The sequence below is a fragment of the Leptosomus discolor genome, chromosome 1, assembly GCF_034619465.1.
Source record: "Leptosomus discolor isolate bLepDis1 chromosome 1, bLepDis1.hap2, whole genome shotgun sequence".
NCBI lineage: Eukaryota > Metazoa > Chordata > Aves > Leptosomiformes > Leptosomidae > Leptosomus > Leptosomus discolor.
In genome coordinates this window covers 136,627,742-136,652,274 of record NC_141391.1, presented here as the reverse complement: position 1 = coordinate 136,652,274, position 24,533 = coordinate 136,627,742, and the positions used below count along the sequence as shown (strand labels likewise).

General features: G+C 41.0%; 1 protein-coding gene across 1 annotated transcript in view; it reads left to right on the top strand.

The window, feature by feature from the left end:
• The window catches only part of ANO2 (anoctamin 2), a 205,092-nt gene extending 181,379 nt beyond the window's left edge, over nucleotides 1-23,713 (top strand). Inside the window, exons 21-25 of the mRNA XM_086465725.1 lie at nucleotides 12,564-12,716; nucleotides 12,814-12,866; nucleotides 14,788-14,969; nucleotides 21,778-21,883; nucleotides 23,432-23,713. Of these exons, the coding sequence (XP_086321851.1) occupies nucleotides 12,564-12,716; nucleotides 12,814-12,866; nucleotides 14,788-14,969; nucleotides 21,778-21,883; nucleotides 23,432-23,713 (776 nt within the window). The remainder of the gene's footprint in view (nucleotides 1-12,563; nucleotides 12,717-12,813; nucleotides 12,867-14,787; nucleotides 14,970-21,777; nucleotides 21,884-23,431) is intronic.
• The last annotated feature ends 820 nt before the right edge of the window (nucleotides 23,714-24,533 follow it).

Here is a 24,533-nt window from a genome sequence, read left to right as displayed (position 1 = left end):
GCAGGGTAAGGAGGAGCCAGACTTCTCAGTTATAATGGGCCAGAGAGTGCTGAGTATGCTCTGTGGTAACCAAGTGTGGCTGACTGATACAGAAGCAGGATGGAGCCTTGAGTGAACTAGAATATCCCACTTTCCAAACTTTATGTGCTGGTACTTTCTCCTAACTGTAGTTGGACTTAATGCAAAGCGTCCAGGTGTGGGAGAAAACTCTTTCCACTCTGTTATCTGTGGCAAATTCCCATTGTATCTGAGATGATGTCACCCTAATTCAGGACGTCTGTGTAGGAGATCACTCTTGATTCACTGATGACACCACTTAGATGCAAATATCTGCCTTGTTGGAATAACTTGTATCAGGATCTAAGCTACTGATGTTGTAAATCACTGAACACTAAGCCTGTATTTTAGATTAGTCCCTTGTGCTTAGGTCATAAACAATGTTTAGTACTTCATGCTGCAGTCATTCAGGGATAACTAGATAGATGTCCTGCAAATGAATGGATGAATTACTAATCTAAACATTTGTTTACAACAGGAGAATTAGCTTCTCAAGTGAAGAGACTAGCTCACTGCTATACCCTGACAGTGGGATTCAAGACAAATGTGCAGCAAACGAAATCCAAGCTGCACCTCCCCAGCCAGCTTGTTGCCCCAGGTCTGCATCTCTGCACTCAGCTGTCAGATTCACTGCAAAGTGACTCAGACCACCCATGCTGACAGGAAGCACTTTGTGCAGCTCAGCACTGAACCTGTCAGCTGGGATTGTTGTGAAGGGCATCAAGCTGAAATGGCTAGCCAAGAGGTAGTTACACAGCTTATTTACCTGTTTTTCTAAATTTGATTTGAGAGGGGGAGGGAAGGGAAACAACGCAGCAAGTGCAGAGGAAGTTTTTTTTTCCTGAATTGCTTAAAAAGGAAGAACGACTGGGATATAAGAAGAGGTATGATATTAAGGAGAAGAGGGAAATCCAACTGCTGTTTCAGAACCTAATTCTTAATTTTCGCACTGATATACTCAGGCAAGATCCCACTGATATCAGCGGCTGTCTATCTACTCAACCAGGAATGAAGCAGCTGAATAAGAAACTGTAGACTGGACTTACTGTAGCCTTTGGGTTCTCCTAGCCAGATGGTGATGGTGTTTCATGCAGAAACAAACATGGAAAGATTATATATCTGTGTGTGAATATTCAGATTTGTCCTGCCAGGATGCTCCTACAGTTAAGGATGTGTGACATCTTTAAGACTACACAGAAAGCTTCTGACCAAGTTGAGACTCTTGACTCTGGGTCTGCTGTTTGCTAGGCTGTACCCTAATCACAGGCAGTCCTTGCCTTTTGTACCCATGTAGAGTCTCTTCTACTCATTTCTGTCAAAAGGGTTGACATGTGCCCTTTCTGATGGAAACCCAGAGCCTGTCCCACTCGCCACAGGGCAAATCATGTACTCAGTTTGTGTTCCCTTACAAAGCAGATTAGCTGTGGTGAGGCACCACTTTTCTGAGGGATAGTGTTTGGAAAGATCTCAGGATGTGTTTTGCCACAGGTCAAGGAGGTTTTGATGATAATTATCCCACTTTGGTTTTGGAATGGCCATTTCAAAGCTGCTGGGATTTCCTTTTGTTCTGATTTCTTATACCAGGAACCTGAAGCCTCAGAGAGTCTTCCTCCACCTGCCCTGCTACCCCCTCCCCTTGCTTAAGTCTAGGTAAGTTAGCAGAAACAGTGAGATTTACTGGGTTTTTTAAAATCTCCTCTGTTTTCATGTTGGGAAATGCGATTCTGGCCTTTTTCACTGGAGTTTGAATCTGCAAAATGGAGTCACTCTAGTGCATGTCAGCAAAGCCACTAGCACCATTAAAACAAGAGGCAGTACGATGGCTAATGGGAACACTGAGCTGATGCCTCTAATCATGATTGATCTATTAACAGTAAGCACAAAGAACCACAAACATGAAAGAGGGAAAAGTTGTCAAGCGAAGAACAATCCAGGTTTCTCTCACTCACTCAGGCTATAGCCATCGCTGTGTTAGAGCTAGCCTGTGTTCAAATGTCCCAGGAGTGTTACCTTTCAGTTCATGCATTTTACAAGGCCTCCTAGAGTCGTTCAGCTCTTAAATGTAAATATAGGTTCTGTCAGACTAGGATGTTTAACAACAGCCTAATGTGAATCAGTCGCTTGGTGATCCTGTCTCAGGATTCCCACTTCCAGCTGTCCCCAAGCCAGCACCTACATCACCATGCCTTCCCCACCACCTCAGCCGTGATCTACAACCCAAAGCAAATATGTCTGTCTATAGGAAACTTTCTCATCTCTTCCACTAGATGTCATAGGAGGGGAAATGATACTTTCCTGTTGACTTCACATCCCTCCTCCTCATTCCCAAACCCGTGATTTTGCCAAGAGCTCTCTCTGCCACAGGAAGACATACCCAGAGAAGTACAGCTACTTGCCTTTTTTACACAGCAAACGTGACATATTGAAGCCTGGGGCTAACGACTGGTGGGCTAACAACTAGGATGTTTCCGGGCCCTAAATAAGGACTCAAGAATTTTCTCAAACCAAGACTTAAAAAAGATAATGAAATAGGTAGCTAGGACAGAGCTGGGAAATATGAGGTAAAAATTTAGCTGCTTTTCTTAGATAAAATCTCCTATTAATAAACTGCAATGCAAGTTTTCTTGAAAAATTGTGCTACAATATTTCTGCACTGATTGATGGAGAGTCAGCAGCTGCAGTGTGGACGCTGAAAACTGGTTCAGGGCAGCCAGTGGTAGGAATGATGGTTTCATGGATTCTGGCTCTTTCAAAAGTGAAACATCTAACCAGGAGCAGGTCCAGCAAAATCAAGTACAGGATTTGGATGGAATATAGAGCAAGCATCAAGACCAAGGCATTTAGGCAAATCCACGCTCGGGGTGGCAGGTGAACCCCCTCCTTGCCCACTGCCTGCTGCCTCCCTGGGGCTCAGGTTAAGGACATCACTAGGAAAATTCCGAGCCTGGTACAGCCCTTGGACTATTACCCGTTACTTCCATGTGCGATGAAGCCACAACACATAGTCCAAGGGCGATCAAAGAGACTTCAGGACCTTGGAATGGGGAGTCTGGAGCACAGGTTATTTTTTCCTCTATCCTTCCAGTTGCAGGCAGTGACATTGGAAGAAACAGACAGACCCAGTCTATTAATACATGGCTCCGTGGCTGGTGTCACCACCACAATTTTGGGTTTTTCGGTAATGTGATGGCACCAGACCCATGGGCATCAGATGGGATTCACCTTTCTCAAAGAGGGAAGAGGGTCTTTGCTTACAAGCTAGTGGGGCTCACTGACAGAGTTTCAAACTATACTTGAAGGGGGAGGGGAATAGTATCAGGCTTGCCTGTGACAAGCCAAGGTTAGAGGGACAGGGTGCTAGTGAGGTCCCTCAGCCTGTTGCTCTGAAGCATGCTGGCTACACTGGAGCACACTTGAAGTCTTACAGAGAGGAGTCAGGGGCTCCTGGGGTAATAGAAGCCAACAGGGAAACACCAGTGAAATACTCAAAGGAATTAAGGGGTGTTCCTCTAAGAAGGTGGCATGGCTAACAGCCCAGCTGAAGTGCCTTTACACCAATTCACCCAGCATGTGCAACAAACAGGAGGAGCTGGAAGCCACCGTGCTGCTAGAAAGCTATGACCCAATTGCCATTACTGAAACTTGGTGGGACGAATCCCATGACTGGAGTGTGTCTATTGATGGCTACAGACTATTCAGAAGGGACAGGCGAGGAAGGAGGAGTGGAGGAATTGCCCTTTACATCAAGAAATCACAGAATCACAGAATCACAGAGTGGGAGGGGTTGGAAGGGACCTCTGGAGGTCATCTACTCCAACCCCCTTGCCAAAGCAGATTCACCTAGAGCAGGTTGCACAGGATCACATCCAGGTGGGTTTTAAATATCTCCAGAGCAGGACACTCTACAACTTCTGTGGGCATGGATAGAACATGAAGAGCTGTCTCTGAAGGACAGCCATGAGCAGGTTGAAAAAAACCTTATGGGTAAGAATTAGAGATCAAGGCAACAAAGGGAACATTGTGGTTGGGGTCTACTACAGGCCACACAATCAAGGGTAGCCTGTGGATGGTCTTCTTATTCCAGCTAGAGGAGGCAATGTGCTCGCAAGCTTTCATCCTGCTGGGAGACTTCAACCACCCTGACATCTGCTGGAAAAGTAGCACGGCAAGCTGTAGGCAATCCAGGAGACTCCTGGAGTGCATTGAGGATAACTTCTTAAGCCAGGTAATAGACAGCCCTACCAGAGGGGATGCGATACTGGACCTCCATATATTGAGCTGATCAATGACATCAAGATTGGAGGCAGCCTGGGCTGCAGCAGTCATGCGCTGGTAGAGATCACAGTCCTGAGGGATATGGGTCAGGCAAAGAGTAAAGTCAGGACCCTGAATTTTAGGAAACAAAACTTCCAGCTTTTCAAGGAGTTAATCAATAGGACCCCCTGGGAAACTGCCCTCTGGGACAAAGCAGCAGAATACAGTTGACAGATTTTTAAGAATGATTTCCATAGAGTGCAAGAGCTCTCGATCCTCAGGTATAACAAAGCAGAAAAGCAAGGCAAGAGACTGGCATGGCTGAGCCGAGACCTGCTGGTCAAACTAAAGGGCAAGATGGAAATTGTCACAGTTTGAGGCTGGGCCGGCCACTAACAAATGACGGACGCTCTCTATTAACCCCTCTCCCCTCCCAAAAGGGAAAAGGAGAGAGAACAAGGGAGAGAGACTTCACGGTTTGGAAAAGAAAACTAAAACAGCTTTAGTGAAACAATAACAAGAAAAGAAAAGCTAATAATAAGAATCAGGAAATAATGAAATATATACAATATGTACAAAAAGATACAAAACCAATACCGAACCAAACTCCCTGCCTCCCCCCCCCCCCCCGATGAAGATACGTCACCACCACGCTGCAGGGCTGGTACTGGGGCAGTCCCAGGCTGGACTCAGCAGCAGACAGGAATGAGATGCAGGAGCTGGACTCAGGCACTGGATTCAGGGATGCACGGATCGGGATCGACAACAGAAGAACAGACAGAGTCCTCCTCAGATGTCGGCCATCGAAGAAGAGAGATTGACCCTCGTGATCTCTCAGCTTTATACTGAATATGACGTATATGGGATGGAATACTCTGTTGGTCAGGTTTGGGTCACCTGTCCAGTTCGCTCCTCCCTGTAGGTGCAACCTTTTTCGTGCTTGCGACCTTTTTCACTCCCGGCACCCCAACATGGAGTACAAGATCTAGCAGTGACCTTGGTCGCTATAAAAACAAGTATAAGCAAGGGCCTCTCTGCATACCATTCCTTGGTACGAACTATAAACATCAGGCCATATCACTGCTAGAAGCAGTCACTGTCTGGAAAAACATGCTGCTGTTTCAGAAAGTGCCGTTAGTTGGAGGAGACTTAACTGAAATGTTAAAGCACTAAAACAGAATTAGTTCTAATTTAGCCCAAATCAGGACACAAATGCACAGGCAGTGGAAGCAGAGATAGGTATCCTGGGAAGAGTATATAGACACTGCCTGGTTATGTAGGGATGGCGTCAGGAAGGCCAAAGCACAGCTGAAGCTGAACTCGGCAAGGGATGCAAAGAATAATAAGAAGGGCTCCTACAGGTACGCCAGCCAGAAAAGGAAGGTCAAAGAAAACGTACTCCCCCAATAAGAAAGGCTGGTAAACTGGTAACAACAGACAGGAAGAAGGCTGAGGTAATCAACAACTTTTTTGCCTCATTCTTCACTGATGACCTCTCTTTTCACACCTGTCAAGTGGATGGACCACAAGATAGGGACTGTGGGAGCAAAGTCCCTCCCACTGTAAGAGAAGGTCAGGTTCGTGACCACCTGAGAAACCTGAACAGGAATAAGTCTATGAGACCTGACCAGATGAATTCCGGAGTCCTGAGGGAACTGGCTGATGTAGCTGCCAAGCCACTCTCCATGATATTGGAAAAGTCGTGGCAGTCAAGTGAAGTCCCTGGTGACTGGAAAAAGGGAAACATTGCACCCATGTTTAAAAAGGGCAGAAAGGAGGACCCTGGGAACTACCAACCTGTCAGCCTCACCGCTGTGCCTGGGAAGATCATGGAACAAATCCTCCTAGAAGCTGTGCTAAGGCACATGGAGGACAGAGAGATAAATTAAAACAGCCAGCATGGCTTCACCAAGAGCAAGTCCTGCTTGACCAACCTAGTGGCCTTTGATGATGAAGTGACTACATCAGTGGACAAGAGAAGAGCTATGGATGTCATCTATCTGGACTTCTGTAAGGCCTTTGACACAGTCCCCCACAACATCCTTCTCTCTAAATAGGAGAAATATGGATTTGGTGGTGGATGAGGAATTGCTTAGATGGTCGTATCCAGAGGGTAATGGTCAATGGCTCAGTGTCCAGATGGAGATCGGTGACAAGTGGTATCCCTCAGGGGTCCGTATTGGGACCAATGCTGTTTAATAACTTCATCAATGACATAGACAGTGGGATCAAGTGCACCCTCAGCAAATTTGTAGATGACACCAAGCTGAGTGATGCAGCTGACATGCCTGAGGGATGGGATGCCATCCAGAGGGACCTGAACAAGCTCTAGAAGTGGGCCCATGTGAACTTCATGAGGTTCAACAAGGCTGAGTGCAAGGTCCCGGACCTGGGTCAGGGCAATCCCCAGTATCAATACAGGCTGGAAGATTAAGGGATTGAGAACGGCCCTGCTGAGAAGGGCTTGGGGGTACTGGTGGATGAAAAGCTGGACATGAGCCAGCAATGGGTGCTTGCAGCCCAGAAAGCCACTGGCATCCTGGGCTGCACCAAAAGAAGTGTGGCCAGCAGGTTGAGGGAGGTGATTGCCCCCCTCTACTCTGCTCTGGTGCGACCCCACTTGGGGTACTGCATCCAGCTCTGGAGTCCTCAGCATAGGAAAGACATGGACCTGTTGGAGTAAGTCCAGAGGAGGGCCACAAAAATGATCAGAGGGATGGAATACCTACCCTGTGAGGACAGGCCGAGGTGTGTTCAGCCTGAAGAAGAGAAGGCTCCAGGAAGATGTTATTGCAGTCTTTCAGTACTTAAAGGGGACTTGTAAGAAACACGGGGACAAAGTTATTAGCAGGGCCTGTTGCAATAGGACGAAGAGTAATGATTATAAACTAAAAAGAGGGTAGATTTAGACTAGATATACGGGAGAAATTTTTTACAATGAGGGTAGTGAAACACTGGAACAGGTTGCTCAGAGAGGTTGTAGATGCCCTGTCCCTGGAAACATTCAAGGTCAGGTTGGACAGGACTCTGAGCAACCTGATCTAGTTGAAGATGTCCCTGCACATTGCAGGGGGGAGTTGGACTAGATGACCTTTAAAGGTCCCTTCCAACACAAACTATTCTATAATTCTATGATTTAGTTTTAAAGTAAAAGTCTTACATAAGTCTAAAAAGAAAGAAAACATAAGAGGGTAAAACTCAAAAGTCAGACAGACTTTCATTGCCTTCAGTGGCAATTTACAGACACCAGTAGTGTGGGAGGAAGAGGCCAACACTTCACCATGGTGAATAAATTCCTTTCCTTTGGGGAAATCTTTTGTGGGTCACTTCTTCAGTGATCTGAACTCTGAATCTGATTTCAGTCAGCAGACTGACAGGCCTTGTCAGTCAGTAACATGTCTGCACATAATTCTGATTCGCACCAGTGAAATTTCTGATGACTGTTTGTTTTGATATTATTAACTGATATATATTTGTATTTTTTAGCAGACACTCTTCAGCAGAGACACTCTGAGTGTTCCTGAATGATCAGAAAATTTTGCTCAAGGAATCCTGAAACATAAATTGTCATTGTTAACATCTATCAAATTTGTCATTAGTACTTCCGGTTTCTAAAACTGTGCAATGGCTTTTGACCCAACCCAATATACCAGACCACATGCATTACCAAAGTAGGTAGCATGTATAGCACGTATAGCAATTTCCTCATCCAGCTGGTAGCAAGTTTGCAACATGTACAACCAGCTTGCAGTGATAGGAGTTGGCAAGGAATTGATGTTTAGAGTAGCAATAAATATTGCTAGTGAAACAAACTTTATGAAAATTGCTCCAAAACCAGCTAAATGATACATGTGAAAGTCTGAAATTTATACCACTACTGTTGTCTTGAGAAGAAACTGACATCAGTAATGACTTTCAGATTCTTATTTCATTCGGTCTTTCCTTCTGCAGTCTAACCCCTCTAAGAGTCCAAGGTTCATGTAGAAATTAATTGAAAACTTTTTTTTCTCGAATAGAAATAATAATAAAGGGTTTCATCATCCAACTAAAAATCAATGGCAAAACTCCCTTTTGAATTTTAAGAAGATGATCAGATCCAATCTCTGTATCTACTGACTACCATAAGGATTAATCCTAGACATTTGGAAGAATTTCCCCTAAAGCAGGAAAAGCCATCAAAAAGGCAATGTGTGAGGCAGCACAAGGGAAAAAAAAAAAAAAAAAAAAAAAGGAATCATTGAAAAGAAACCTGCATTTTTCTATAATCTCTATAATAAGGATGGATTTGAAAATACCAACTTAGCCTGTTGTGTGTAGGCTTGTTGCACACATTTATTACTAAAAAGCAGCAAGTTACACCTTTTCCTTAGTTTCTCAGCCAGGCTTGGCTGTATATTGAAAAGTTTCTTCTTAGGAATTGGAAAGTCACTTTGCACAGAAGTGATTCTCCCACTGTTTACTTCCAGTAACACATGAACTTATGACAGATTTCACTGACACAAAAGTAAGAAAAAAAGCAACAGAATCATAAAAAATTACCTTCTCTTAGGTTAGGTTTTGATGTAAAAGTTACTAGGTTTACTTACACTACCCAGTGTGTAAATCTGAGTGATACTCACTGTGGAAGGTTTTATGCTTGGGACTGATTCTGTAACCCTTACACCAGAACACTAGCCAGCACTCTCCAGGTCCATAATTTAAAAGCCTTAATCTGTGCTCTTAATCATAATTTGGAGGTAAGAGTTAGAGGGGCAGTGCGTTCTGTGTCTTTGTTGCGATTGGGTTCTGTTCAGGCCCTGTGCACAGAGGAATAGCTTCAATGAAAAGTGGACTTCTGAGAAGTACTGTGGTCTAAGAGACTTCTCTTGATGCTGTTTGTCTTTTACAGTTTTTGCCTCAGGGCCAGCCAACCTAAGACTGGATGAGATGTTGCAGATGTGGTATCAGCTGCTGAGAACTTCATGGGCTGGCTCTGAGGACTTTGCCTGTTTCCTACTTAAGTCAGACAGTAAAGGTGGCTTGTCCTGAGCGCCATTAGTATGTGGTTTGTTTTTTTTCTCTCATCAGAAATAGTTTTTGTCACTGACAGCACATCTAGTCTCCTGTCTCCTGCTTTGATGCCCTAGGAGAAGGCATTATTTCCCACTTCCTCTACTTCCCCTTATACACAAACTTCAATCATTTTGTTCACTGGCTTGTACCATGAGGCTGGGTGATCTTGGTTCATCTTGGTTGTGTCCAGGCTGGCCTATCAGGCGAGTAGGAAAGGTATGAAAGAGGTTGGACGTCCAGAGGTCCAACTCCTGGCACAGGTCTCTTTAGCCTTTTGCCTCAAAGAACGGAATAATTACCCTAGTCAGGTAGGGCTCCTATGTGGGGTCATAGGGTTGTATGTGAACACTAAAAGAGCTTTGTATGGAGACCTTGTGCATGTGTGAACGGGAAAAGGCTATTCCAGGGTTGCCATCTAGTCCTCCAGGCAAAAATAGGATGTCTCAGCATCAGTTATCCTGCATGGAAGAGTCTTTGTGAGTGCCCTAAAAGAATTTTAAATGTTTCCAACTTGCCTGGACAGGTGTCCACAGAATTCCAGGATGCTGTGACTAGATTGTTTCTGGGACCTGAACTGTACAGAAGGGATTCTTCTCTTTTTAATCCATGCAGCTTTGTTGACATGTTTGTTTCTACAAATACTGACCAAACTAAACAAGTACCTTTAAATTGCTGAGGCTGTTTGCAGACTGCTTGTTTTGAATGATTGCTAGTTTACTACACAAGACCATCTAAATCATGGTGGGCTTGGTTTTGGTTTTTTGTTGTGTTTTTTTTTCCCCTACTTTTGCATCATTCACACTTTCATAAAAAGAAGGCTAGAACCTTGAAGAGATTTCAAGATGGCCACACAAACACTTCTGGCGTAGAATTTTCTGTGAAGACATATTTACACAACTGTCCAGAAGTCCTTTGCATACCTTGAACATTCTTTCATGAACTTGAAAAAAAATTAAACTGCATTTTCCCAGACAATGAATAAAGGGGCTGCAAACAACATCAAAGCAAATGCGTGTGTGGTTTATACTTAGAGCACTGCAATTTTTTTTACAGAATTCTCCCAGTATTATTCCTGCTAAATTCACTTAAAACCAAATAAGGCATATTTTGGTGTTATGTATTTTTCTAAGCCTTTTACAGTTTTTTGGGATATTACTCTAACATCTGTTTTTATTTCCTTGTTAACTCCTTTTCCTGACTCTGAACATATAATATGCAGGAAAGTATGATTTCAAGAATGTTTGTATGCTTTGAAAAAACTCCATCTTAGGGTATGTTAGGATATACTCTTTATCTCAAAGCAAAACAATGAGAATGAAAATCAAAAGGCCATATATATAATACAGAGATAGTACTTTACTGTGCAAATATATTGTCACTGAGAAGAGCAAAGCAGGAGTATCAGTCAGTAGACTTGCAGTCTGCACACAAGAAAAGATCATGCAAGAGATGATTCTGGGGAAAGCCATTTTGTCAGTTATTTGTAGGCTGTAATAATAGTGCCTAAGGAAATTATTTTAAAATAAACTGTTGTGCTATGTAAACCCCTGATTTTCACAAAAAGTGCAAGAGATTCCTCCCATAGTGGAGAGAGAACACAGGGATTTGCCAAAAAAGAAGCCACAGTAAATAGGGCCTCATATACACCAACCCTTTTTCTATACTGCTCTTTATTTAATTCTGAAGTGTAAATCACAGATTTATTAGTTTAATCTTACTGGCATTACTGCCTTTGCATTTGGGCAGCACGCTTTTTGGTCTCCTTACTCTTCTTCTACTCCTCATTAGTTTCCTGGGGTAATAACTCTTTCTCACTTCCTTGAAGCATTACTTTAAAATAAGGTAGCGTTTTTCCATGGAAATGATCCAGTCTCATGAGTAACATTCACTACTGATGCCTCCTGCTTTCCATGAAAGGCATGGCCTTTCAGACAATTTGCTAGTTCCTCAGCACCTTAGAGAAAAAAAAAAAAAGTCAACCCTTTTCAGACTCTGATTGTACCCAAATGAGATATGAGATTTACCCAGATAAGGTAGATCTTGAAGTGCCACTGAAAGAAGTGAGGATTAAGGATACTCTGGCCACCCAAAAACTGAAGAAGCTTGCTTGGAGGGGCTTGGTTTTCTACTACATTATTCCAAGCATCTCTAGAGTACTGCAACTTGTCAGAAAAACACAGGTGTGTCAGCATTGTGCTTTTTCAGGGTGACATTAGTTCCTTAGCTGCTCAGAAGATAATTTGTTTGCATGAAGACAGGTCATCCTATGCCCTAGAAAAGAGGTATAATTAACTCAGAAAACGATGTGGTCTTTTTGTTTATATAATTATACTATCGGTGCTCAGATGAACTCTGTGGTGCTAGTGGTCTAGTAGTGGGAACAAGATGATACGAAATGTGCCATCCACTTCAAAGTGAGAGGATTTTCTTTGGTTGGGTGGGTGGGTTGGTCCTTGTTTTTTTCCCTCTGTGGAAGAACCCAGGCTTATTAGTTGTGTATCTGTTCTAGCAAGCATGGAGAACTTGGGAGGTCTGTAATTCATTGCAATACTACTTGTTCTTTAAGACCAGTGCTTTCTTTCTCCCAAACTACTTTACCCAAATTGCAAATCCAGAAAAAAAAAAAAAACAAAACAGTGATAATAGCATTCTCCTTTGCTGGGGCATTAAGAGGAAGATTTCTAACTTTGGAGGATATCAGTGGCGTAAGGAGGAATGAAAATATTATATGACACCACAGGCTCATACATCCATAAAGATACTTATTCTGTTCCTGCTCTTGACAAGTTGCCACTGAGTTTTCCAAAGGAAGCTGGGAAGAAGCAGTGACACCTTGCAGATTTTATCCTCTTGCTTGCTTGTGTATCATTTTCCTTACAGGCAAAAGTACAGGGAGGAACAGCATGGACTTAGTTATGTATAATGTAGAAGAATACACCCCAAACCCTTTGTCCTTTATTAAATATATTATTTACTTTGGGTTGTGCTGGAGAGTAGAAGCATTATTAGAAACATTCATAAAGCATAGTGATAGACCTTTCTCTCTTGCATTGCCTTGCTTTGACTTATTTATTATTGGGACCAAATTGTAGAGTTTCATGGGTTTTGTAACACACCAAGCTCATCAACGATTTGCTGTCAGCTGCATTTACCAGCTCCTCTCAGCAGATTTCAAAAAACATTGCGTATTTCTCTTCCAGTTATCCAGTTTGGCTTTGTGACACTCTTTGTTGCCTCCTTCCCTCTGGCACCTCTCTTTGCACTTCTGAACAACATCATAGAAGTCCGGCTTGATGCAAAAAAGTTTGTTACTGAATTGAGGAGGCCAGACACAGTAAGAGCAAAAGATATAGGTAAGTATGTAATGAAAAAATGTTACAGTGAAGATAACACAAAAACTAAATAAGAAATAAGAAAAATCCATTAATAAATTCTGTTTTTAACTTACAGGAATTTGGTATAACATTTTGAGTGGCATTGGAAAGCTTTCAGTTATCATTAATGTAAGTATTTGGTTACACAAGTTTCTAACCATGATCTTCGGAGCTTATATTACCCCTCCAACATAATTTAAAATTGGTCTAATTTTCTCAATTGTTATAAAATACAATAAAATCTAAATTATTCAGTTCATTCTTGTGGAAGTGTAAAACATGTTTCAATTACAAACAAGATGACCATTCACTCATCTCATTCTTACTGTCCTTGTGTTATGTAGGGCAGGAAGACTAATTCATGTAAGAACAACAAATGAAGGGGATGTAACCTGGTAAACACTCCAGATAATTCATAAAGATCTGCTCATTCATACCCATCCGTTTTTCTGTTACTCTGCTGGTGTAACTGTTGGTATGAATAAAAAGGAAATAAATATAACATCCTAGATTCTAGGAGCAGAAGGTCCTTAACTAGATAGCATTAGCATTTGTTCTGATAAATACAGGTATGATTATATCCCTGAACATAATTTCTCCCGCAGAGTGAGTATTTCTGTAAGAGTGGTTTTTTGGGTTTTTTTGAGTTGGGTTGCACACTCCCCGAGCTACAAAAGCTTAATGGAAAAATACATTCTTTCATAGAACAAGAATGAATACATGAATATAATGCGTGTCTGGTATACAGATATACTATGTTTATGGTTCTACATGTATTCCTTAAGTAAAATTTTCCTTGATATGCTTTAAGATAAAAGAGACTTATGCCCTAGGAGTTTAATCATAATACTTTCTAGTGTGTTTTGATCCACAGATCATAGAATCATTTAGGTTGGAAAAGACCTTTAAGATCATTGAGTCCAACTGTAAAATATCAAAGATATCAAAGCACTTTAGAAAGGCAGATGATTGTCACTACTGAAGGGGAAACTTGTGCAGAGGTGTTACGCAATTTATCTAGTACAAGAGCTTCCAGCACAATAGCACTCTGAGCAGTATGTAAGCTATCATTACAACTGGGAGAACTATAACGCCTGCAGAGTGTTTTTTGACTTGGGTGGAGCATTGTTCACTTATGGCTCGGCAGTTTCCAGGATTTAAGGTAGGAAATCTGTGCAGCCCTGCATACACCAGTAATTTTGTTGTCAGGCATAGATTTCAGGTTTCTAGCACTGATTTGTGCTAGACGAGCAAAACTCTACAGCCTCTTCATTTAATCTGAATACACTTTGCAGATTTATGATCCTTGATTATTTTCTATGTCAAACAAACTCTGAACAATTTTATTTCCTGGGGGATTCTATTAAAATATAAGTTAGCTACTTTTTCTTGACAGAAATGTAAATATGTGCATACCCAATTTAAAAAATTTACTGAATTCCCTGTTCTGTTTCTCCATGTGAATAATACTGATGCAGAAGAACTACTTAGAAAAATGTAGTTTTAAACTAGTCTAAGGAATTCTTATTGATATGATCTAGATACTTCTGTGTCTGATTTACTTCACAATTGTACCAGTTATATGCCAGCATGAGACACACCAATGTCAGATGTGTAAATGCTGATGCAGAGGTGAAAACGAAGGATGACTACCTTACACTTAACTGGTTTATCTCAGATAACACTGTGTAACTACACCAAATTATACTCCAAATTATACCACCTAGCTATTATGTCTTGTAGTTTTTCAAAATTAGTGATAAACCTTCTAATGGCTCCAGGGATGGAAAGAGCTGGAGAAATTTAATTGCTTTTGCTACTCTGTGCTCTAAGAAATATTCCACTTCCCTAACTACAACCTTCCATTGGAGAGACAGAGCAGGGTACTGTGCATTTATATAAGTTCTGTGCCAGGTCTGGCCATTTAACTCTCACTTCATCACCACTCTTATTTGAACATGAAAATTATCACATGAATTAACGCAATCTGAAACACGTTAGACATAGATTCACAACACTGTTGTTTGGTTGGTTTTTTCTCCTCTCTCAGGCTTTTGTAATTGCTGTCACGTCTGATTTCATTCCACGCCTTATGTATCAATATGCATACAGTCAAAATGGAACCATGCATGGCTTCATCAATCACACGCTCTCATACTTCAATGTCAGTCATCTCAAGGCTGGAACACAGCCAGAAAACTCCCCGTTTGCACAGGATGTTTTATTCTGCAGGTAAAGTACTTCTAATGACAGTTTGCATAGTCAAAGTAATTTCTTTGGGTCTTTTGTCAGACAAAATTTTTCCAAGTGGAAACTGATAATATTTGTGACTTTAAAAAAGTGGGTTTAAGAGTACAGCTTTTAGAGTATCCTTCCTATGTTAGAAGGTTCCTAAAACGGTTTTTCCAGTGCATTGAAAGAAAAAATAAACAATTTAGTTAGACTTACTCAAAGAAAAAAATACCTTTCTTTATTGAAAGACATAACTTCAGTTAAAAACAATGAGTTTTTAAAATGGACACCCACTGATTAGAACCAGGCTTTCTTTTTCTTTATTAAGTTCAGTGTTTACTTGATGAATATGAGTTTTCAATATATTCTGCCCATTTTTAAAACATGCACCGTTCCCCATCTACATGTCTTGTATTTCAGATTCATCTTTTCAGACTGGGGAAACAAGGCTTGACTTCCTTTAAAATATGTCCAAGATGTCTAGTCCACTGCTCCTGTGGTGCAGATACCTATGGAGTAGTTCTGGTTTGCACGACAAATCACTAACATGGTTCTGGGGCTCTCAAAGGAACCTTGTTTTTTTATTAAAATATGCAGAAATTCAAAGAGCTGTTTTAAGGCCACACAGCTCAAGGCTGTTCAAAACTGAGCACCTTGGGTCAATGCTATATTCAACAGACTGCCTCACCTTCCTTTTGGACTCCTTTGAAATCACGTTGTGCTTAGCCTCTGCAATGGCAAGAAATCATCACAAAACTTGCTTTTCCATTTTCTTTTGAAGGAAAGCCTTCATTTATATGGTTTTTACTACACACAGGTCTTTAATTGGCTTCGATTGTTTTGAAGTATAATATATTTGCATATGTTTGCTGTCTTTTCCTGATGTGTGGCAAGGTTTTTGAATCTAGTACTCCTGATATTTGCCAGCTAAACCTGTACTGGTTCTAAAACTAGTTTCACCTCTGTCTTTCCCAGTCTCCTTTCTCAAACTCAGGTTTTTGCTCTCATGCTTTCATTGTGTGCTTTTACTCTGAGAACAAATTTTGGCTAAGGTCGAAGTTGGGATTCTTGAAATCTATCACCATATTCTTTCATTATCAGGATCAAAGAAAGGGCACAGAATCAGTTACCAAGCCGAGCAGAATGATGAGACAAATCTCACAGGTGACATTCACATACCATCTAGCATCAGATTGGCCTTTTCTTGCAATACTGGCTTACTGAATACTCAGATACTGGCAGAAAAATACCGAAATACAGAAAAATATCGAGTAGTGTTTTGTGGTTAGAGCTTCAGAATTATTTTTTCCTTCCCTCCATTCACTTGAATACATTGTCCTTGATACACCTATAATCAAAATACAGATAGATTTCTTCATTATTAGTTCCAGTGATCCCTACATTTCCATATATCTGACATTCAGTGTTTCATAAGAAATTTGATTTACGGAGTAGATAGAGGTAGCTAAGGCAGCTGGAAATTTTTTATAGGGTTACCATTAAGTTATGTCTGTTAGTCTTTTCTCTAAATCTGCAAGAACAGCTCTCAGTGTGACATAGAAGGCTTGTAAGTGAAGCTATTTAGGACATATGTTCTTGCCCTACCAAAATCTTTGTCTTCATGTTAAAGTTAGGGAGAGAAAATATTTCAAATAAATCAAACATTTTGATTTAAAAAAAAAATCTAAACCCACAAAATTAAATTAATTTTAATTATTTGCTGATTTTACTCTTTGAAAAGTAAACTAATTTAGAAACAAGCAGCGGCTTAAAAGCAAAGGGAGAAACTAAGTTTGTAATTATGCTTCTAACAGGTGTCGTAAATTGCCCTTCAGAATAGTTCACTTCTTTTCACTGATTATTTAAGGAATCATATTCTAGCTGGGCCCCTGAAGTAGCCAAAAACCTCCCTTTGCTTCTAAATCACTGCACATTTCTAAATGCAGACTACATATTTTGCTCCTACAAAATCAGAGGTTTTTTCCATTCTGATTTTATTAGGGAATAGGATTTTTTGCTCAAGTAGCTTGAGAAGGGGTAAATGTAAGTTCTTAAATGAGGCCTACAAATCAATACCTATCTTAGAGAATATATTAAATATCATAATGTAATAATTTTCAAGAAAGAAGTCTTGAAGTTGGCGTTATTCAATGTAGTTTGGGCAGGTTTATCTCCTGCTACTGTGCAAGTAAACTTTATTCATACTTAGGATCCCACTGATTTTAAAGCAGGGTATTTATCTCATCCAACTATAACCCACAAAAAATTACACATCTCAGTTCCTTCACTGGAAGCAGAGTAAATGCAGAAAGAAATCTGGCTGTCTAATTCAGGCACTGCTCTTGAGATTGCCTTTGGGACATGCCTATCTTCCTACCTTGACTATCAACGGAGGGAGGCTAGATGATGCACAGATATGACTCCTAACTTTTAAGCAGATAAAGAGAGAGCATATAACTCACCAAGAGAGAACATACAACTCACCATGTCCTGATGTCAGGAGCTTTGTTAAGGGAATTCTGCTGCCTCTTGGGAGGTGGTCAGATGAGAGTTGAGGGCAGACAGAAAGGAAAAAATAGCTCTCCAGTGCTTAAAGCTGCATGCTGTGCTCTACCTGCTGCTTCGCTTTTGGCAGAGAGGGTAGACCTGGGGCCTGTCCTCTTTTCTCAAAGTGTTGTTCCTTGTGAGCTCTGCTATTCCCCATTTCAGTATGTTGCTAGGAGTTATTTCTTAGTATAATGTGAGAGTATGCAGCATCTCTACACTTTCTGATAGACTTGTAAGTCTGTTAAATGCTTTTCTGCTCTTAGTTCCTAGCACTTTCTAATTTGTATCCCCAAATTAGTCAGTTTTCCTTGTACAAGCATGCCGATCCATATGGATCTCCTACTTCACTGTGACTTTGTTACTTTCACTTTGCTATTGTTTACCTGGTCTCAGTCACTGGCCTCTATTTGTGGTATATGACTGCCAGTGCATTTGGAAATGTATGCATTAATAATAGTGGTGAAATGCATTCCTCAGATTAGCATGGATTCAACAGAGCCAAAATACAGGGAGAAGGGAATACTCAACACTAGGTACGAAAGTGGTTCCTGCCTAATAATATCAATTAGGCCACTGAGAGAAAAAAATAATAAAATCTATTGCAAACAAGAACTATGTAGTAAATGTTTGACCGTGTACTAGTCTGAATGACAAACAACTATGAGAGCATTTCTGTTCCATTATCAGGAAACAATTAGGAAAAGATGTCAGCATCCACATTCACTCTTTCTCATTGTCACCTGACTCATTTGAATCTTATCACAATCTCAACTTTGGACAGAAATATCACTGTGATAAAATATGGGGTATCTAGCCTGTGTCCCAAGAGACAGGCAACAAACACTGCCCCTTAAGCTGGAAATAAAATCTGTTTTTCTGTTTCTGGCAAATATGTTGGGAACAAGCTGACCTCTCTTATTCTTAGATTTCCGTGACCTCTGGAGATAAATGTGGTTACAATAAGCCTGCATTTTGCTCCTTACGGGCATTGCCAGAGATTAAGGTATCTTAAAAATAACCATAACAAGCCAGAAACAACTCTCCCACCGAACATTCAGAATACATTCTTTGAATATTCTGAGCAGCATTTTCTACACTGCTGTGAACTCTTTGACACTGCTTCCAAATAAACATTGATGTAATGCTGTTCTGACACATAGCATTAGTTGTAATGATTTTTTTTTCAGAGCAAAATGACATTTGTGTGGCTGAAGGCAAATTAAAAGCAAACCTTGCTAAGTTATGTGACATTTTTATTTGTTTAGCCCTTTTAATCTTTATAATCTGGTATGATAATGGAGTACATGAAAGCATTCTGATCACACCGAAAAGAAGAAAGCAGAAGCTACAGAGTCATTAAAAGGACTTTTCCCTTAACACAAGTGTGTTCCAATATTCAGCAAATTTATAAAGTATCTTTGAATGAATTAATTTTCTTAATGCCCTGGGGTTCATCTCTTCTACTCCCAGTGATCAGTGGTGGATTCTAATGTTTTTCCCTGAATAATTCTTATATAGTCCAGCACTCCGTCATTCAGTCATTCTTCAATTTCTTGTCAAGGACCAGCTGAAAAAAGAAATTAAACAGATTGGCTTATTTAGACTGATTTGCAGCTCCACCTACATACACATTTTGATGTTTTTTCTACCAACCTTTCTTTTTCCCCATGCAATATACTTGTGAAATATGCTAGCATATTTCTCTTAGCTCTGGCTTCAGTTTGGTTTTGTTTAAGTCTTGCCTGGTCCTCTCCATCCATCCGCACTTCGCCAACATTTCTGTACTTTCATTGTGCATTTTTCTTTTTTCCCCTCAGAACTTTTCTGTGCTCTATTCTTGACTACTTCATATTCTTGTTCTTTTTCAGTGAAATTGTTTGCTATTTTTGAAACACAATAGTCTTTGCAGCACTGGCCATGTGCTGTTCCTAGCACACCTGCTGAATCAAATATTTTAAGAATGAAGAATTGAAGAACTGAGGGAAAAGACAGTCTTTTTAAAAAAGAAACTACCTGGAGAATATGCTGGTTAGAAAAGGCCCACGTTATTGCACTTTGAAGTCCCATGTGCCATAGAATAATTAAAAACGGAGGTGGGGAGGAGGTCCAGCTACCTTGGCTGTAGCTCTGTCAACATCTCCCTTCACCATAAATCATTTGTTAGTGTTCTGTTGAATGTAGATTCAGGCATCATAAGCAATGTGATTTCCAGCTGAACCAGGTGAAATTTCAATAGGGTCTGATATTCTGCAACACTTACATAGGTTGTGAAGCTCAGAGAACATTAAATGGAAAACCCACCACGGTTGTGACCCTTCCTGGTGAACCTGGGCTCTGTTTCAAGACTGGGATTGATTTATAGTGCTAGACAAAATCCACAACAAGGTCAGTGGTTTTCCTTGGCTTTGATGTTCAAGGAGATTAAATTCAAGGGAACTGACTCTGGCCCTCATTGCAGCCCTCATACACAGATTTGAGCAACATGTAGGAGTCCACATTATACAGAAAGGTACCAGAGGGGGAATCTCAGAGTGCAGGCACAGCAGAGGCACAAACAGGAGTCCCGTGTGAGACACAATGGAGAGCTCAGCTGCTGTGCATGCACTACCGAAGAAAAAAAATAAACCAGGGTCTAACACAGCCCAGATAGTGCTTCCATAAATTAATAGAGCCCCCAATTTAAAGTTGTTTTCTCCTTCTCTCCCTCCTTTCTTTCCCCATTGTGGGTGGTACCTTGTGTCTTTTTTTTCTAGAAGGTGCAGGACAGAATTACATCTAACATTTCAGACTGAATTTCTTGCAAGGCAAGATGTAGGGAGTGTGTGGATTGTAAATGTGTGATTTAACATGCAAAACCACATGGATAGAACCTGAAGGTAATTTTGGTAAGCGCACCTGCAAACTGAAGCTGACAGATTTTATATATGAACCTTCTCCATTATCCCTCGATGGAGGCTTTTCCACAGTCTAATGAATCTTACTGTCAGGAAGGGTTTTGTGGTATTCGAAACAGATTTTCCCTTTCTTAATTTCATCCCATTACTCCTAGTCAAACACTGTGAACAACACTAAATTATCCCTTTCAGTCCTAAGGGCGCAATTTGTGCATGGTTATCATGTCTAACTGTGGTTGTTACTTACCAAAGTGGAGCAATACATGTGCTCTTCTTTAATCTTTTCTGGTGAGGCAGTCTCCTCAGCCCCTGGATTGTTTTGCTGAATTGCTTTCAATTTGTTGCTATCTTTTTCTTTTTCTGTTTTTTCTTTTTTTCCCTCTGAAATCCCCACAGCTGAATGGCTGAATGCAGTGTTCCAGGTGTGGCTTTACCTGATCTGTGCAGAGAAGGGCTAATACCCCCCAGCACCATCGTGCCTTTTGTTTATACATCCACAAATCATACTATCCTGCTACTGTATTTCAAACTTGTGCTAACTTGCTGGCCACTATAAGCTACAGGCTATTTTCATTGCATTTTCTTTCAAACTCTGTCCTTTCAAAGATCCTTCAATTGTTTTATTTTTAATTATTTTCCATTTCCCCACATTATTTTCGTTGTGTTTCCTGTCTGTATTTCTTATTGCATTCTGTGTTTCCTGCTATTTGCAAATCTTTCCAATTTAGGAGCATCTGTGACTTTTATTAGCCTGTTGTTTACTTCCAAATGATTGATGATAACGCTAAAAGCATCAGTCTTTACACCAAACCACTAAGGCTTTGTTTTACCCTGTCTAAGGCTAGACAGTTAATTTAGGAAGTGTCTTTCCCATTGCTCCCCCTGTCGTTAATGCAAAGACAGGAATCACCAAAATATGAGTCAGATTTTATGTGAGCTGAATTTTTCCCTAAATCAATCAGGGTTTAGGTGAGATGAACGCAGGCTTGTCTCCTTTAGTCTAAAAATATCTTGGACTATCTCTATGCTTTAATTTTAACACTTTATTCCCTGTTCACTGAGATCATTTTAATATTAACAAAAAAAAAGGGGACATTAGTAAATCCTGGAAAATCTGGAAATTTCCAACATTAGAACAATGTTCTGATTTTGGTTATAACTGTGAAAACCAGACTAAGCTTGCTAAGTTCAGCGGGGATAGTCCAGCTCTAATTCTGGAGTTGTATTTCATAATAAGGATTGAAGTAGGAACATCTGGAGGATTTGATTATTTAGATTTTGTGACTGGAAAATCATGTTAATCAAAGCAATTGGTGCAGAAGGAGATTGCTGGAACCGTGTGATAACTGAGCTGTCTCCATTGACAGGTTCAAAGACTACAGAGAACCACCTTGGTCCCAAAATCAGTATGAGTTTTCTAAACAGTACTGGGCGGTCTTATCTGCTCGCTTGGCTTTTGTTATTCTATTTCAGGTAAGTCTGTTGAGTTGCTGCAATTTCAGTACAGAAATACCATAATAAATGGATTAAATGCATGTGCTTTGGCACACGTCCAGTAGAGCTTTTCTGATTGCAAATGCCCAGCCTGACGCACTGGCACCCAGCCTGCCGAGGTGTCAGTGTGCTGCAGCGCAGGTTCTACCTTCCGAGCACTGTGGCACACTTCCTCAGCAGACATTTCCTCACCCTTCATGGAAGGGAAGCCCCACAGCCAGCATTAGCCCCTGGCACCAGCAGTCATCCTCAAAATACCCCAGGTTCTTGAATATTTCGATTAAGTGGACTCTGTCAGCTTCTTTACTCTCAGGGGCACCACTTGTAAAAAGCATGTAAATTCTATGTAGGCTTGTTAAATGCTGTTCTTTAACCAAAGCAAGAAATAAACAGAATTAATAAATCCTCCAAGGTCTTTTGTTACTTTCTACAAGTAAATGGTGTAAATTCTCACCATTGTGGAGATTTCATTCGCAAGGGATTTGCTATCACGGCTTGCCTTCTGAATGGCAGAAGCCTTCTGCTCTCCTCCATGGTCTGGGATTTCTCCACAGTTAAATTTGGCCCACCCCTAATATTGAAATCTGCCTGTCTTTTCTCCTCACCTGCCAAACATTCCTAAGTGTGATTCTGTGTCTTGCCTGGTTTATATTGCCCTCTTCTGCTTCTCTTCTCTTCAGCAATTTTCCACCACTGGCTGCAAAATATTTTAAACCAACTGGTTATGCTGGGCTTCAAATAGCCTGTTGCTCTGTCAGAGTACATTCTCTGGTTAATTAGTTCCATTGTCTCAGAAGGGGACAGAGGGTTTATGCTAGTAGCCTTGTCAGCAAATGTTCTCACACATTTTGAGGCATTACACAACACAGACATTTTCGAAGCATTATCATGACAGTATAAACCCCAAAATATAATTTAGCTATAAAATTCACAAACAAGAAAAACTTTTTTGCCCAGTTTGCTTCTTGCCTCTTATGAACATCACCTGAAATGACCTTGACACTTGAGATTCAGGGTTGTGGCTTGCATGCTACAGTAATGTAAAAAAACCCTGCTTATTAGCAGACAGAAGGATTTCAGGACAGGACGACCACAACAGTTGTCTGCTGTCTGCTCAGGCCACATTGGAAACACGTGGGTACGATTGTGTGGGAGGATGCTTTCCCTGATGTTGCCCTTATAGTAATGGATTCTGAACTCAGTCTCAATTAGTTTGATGTTGAGAACTTGAGTACCTTTGGACACCTGTAAAGAATAAGGCTGTTTTAGCTACTTAGGCCATGAAACATTTGATGAATACAAGTCATTTCCCATTTCAAACCTGAAGCATGTGTTTAATTCAGTCTCTCCACTGAGGGGCAATTATGCACAAACATGAGCTGCTTCTTGAACTAAGGCCTTACTCAACTGCTTAACACTACAGATTGTTAACAAAATGTTTTTGATACCTTCCTCACAGCTATAGCAAAGTGGTGCAAATATTTTGCATTTTTCATACTTGCTTCACGTCTGTTGCTGTGCTTGCAGAACCTGGTGATGTTCCTCAGTGTTCTGGTTGACTGGATGATTCCTGACATCCCCAAGGACATCAGTGAACAGATCAAAAAGGAGAGGAGTGTGCTTGTTGACTTCTTCTTGAAGGAAGAGCATGAAAAACTGAAGCTGATTGAAAGCTTTATCGCACGTGACAGGCAGAAACACAAAAGTGGGACCAAAGGTGAAAGGATCCGGGCTGCCAGCTTCTGTCAGTTTAACCAAAGTCAGAAAGGCAGCTTTGCCTCCTTTAGCTCACAGCACACAGAAGTGTGACTCCTTAGGGAAGGGTAACATACTATGCTTACCTCTGCAATACCTGCTTTCTATGTGACATGATTCTGAACCTGGAGTAAGAGAGGGAGAGATAGTCAAGGAAGAGACAGGGAGCAAAAAAAAAGGAGGCTTCTTTTGCTTCCTTAGAAACTCCATATGCAAGGGTCTCCATTACATTTTATATGCTATCTGGGCTGCAGCATTTTCAGACTTTATCAGTGCAAGATAAGGGCTATATTGTGGCTGTAGCTGGTCCTTATGGTGATGCATGTGAGTTGGGTAGGCACACAGGAATTTTCATCACTCATGCAGCCTCCGTGGTAGGACCACAACCATCCCTCTTCCTGCAGACACCATGTGGGGCACAGGGAATAGAAGGGACACTCCTGCTCTAGTATCTATCTTTTGGAAGATCAGACTGACAATGTCGTAGTGCCCACAAGGCGTGGTCTCACAGCTGCCAGCGGATGCTTTATAAACATGTGGAGTCTCAAGGAGTCATTGTGCCTTCCTAACATACACTGCCACTTGGTGCTGACTCTGTAGAGCACGCAGGGCTGCTGTTAAGGGCACAGAGCTGTGGGAACAGAAGGAATGAAAATCACTGAGCACTTTCATCTACAGATATATTGTGTTTCGCTTAGCAGGAGCTTAAATGCATGTGCTAATGAGCAAAGAGGCCACAACATAGGCATCAGAATGAAGTAAAGCTGCTAGAACCAGGAAAGCTTAATGTTATTCATTGTCCTGAACCAAAAAACCCCACATGTTTGATTCTCCTCACTTAGACTGGGAATCCAGCCAGTAGCAAGAGGAATTG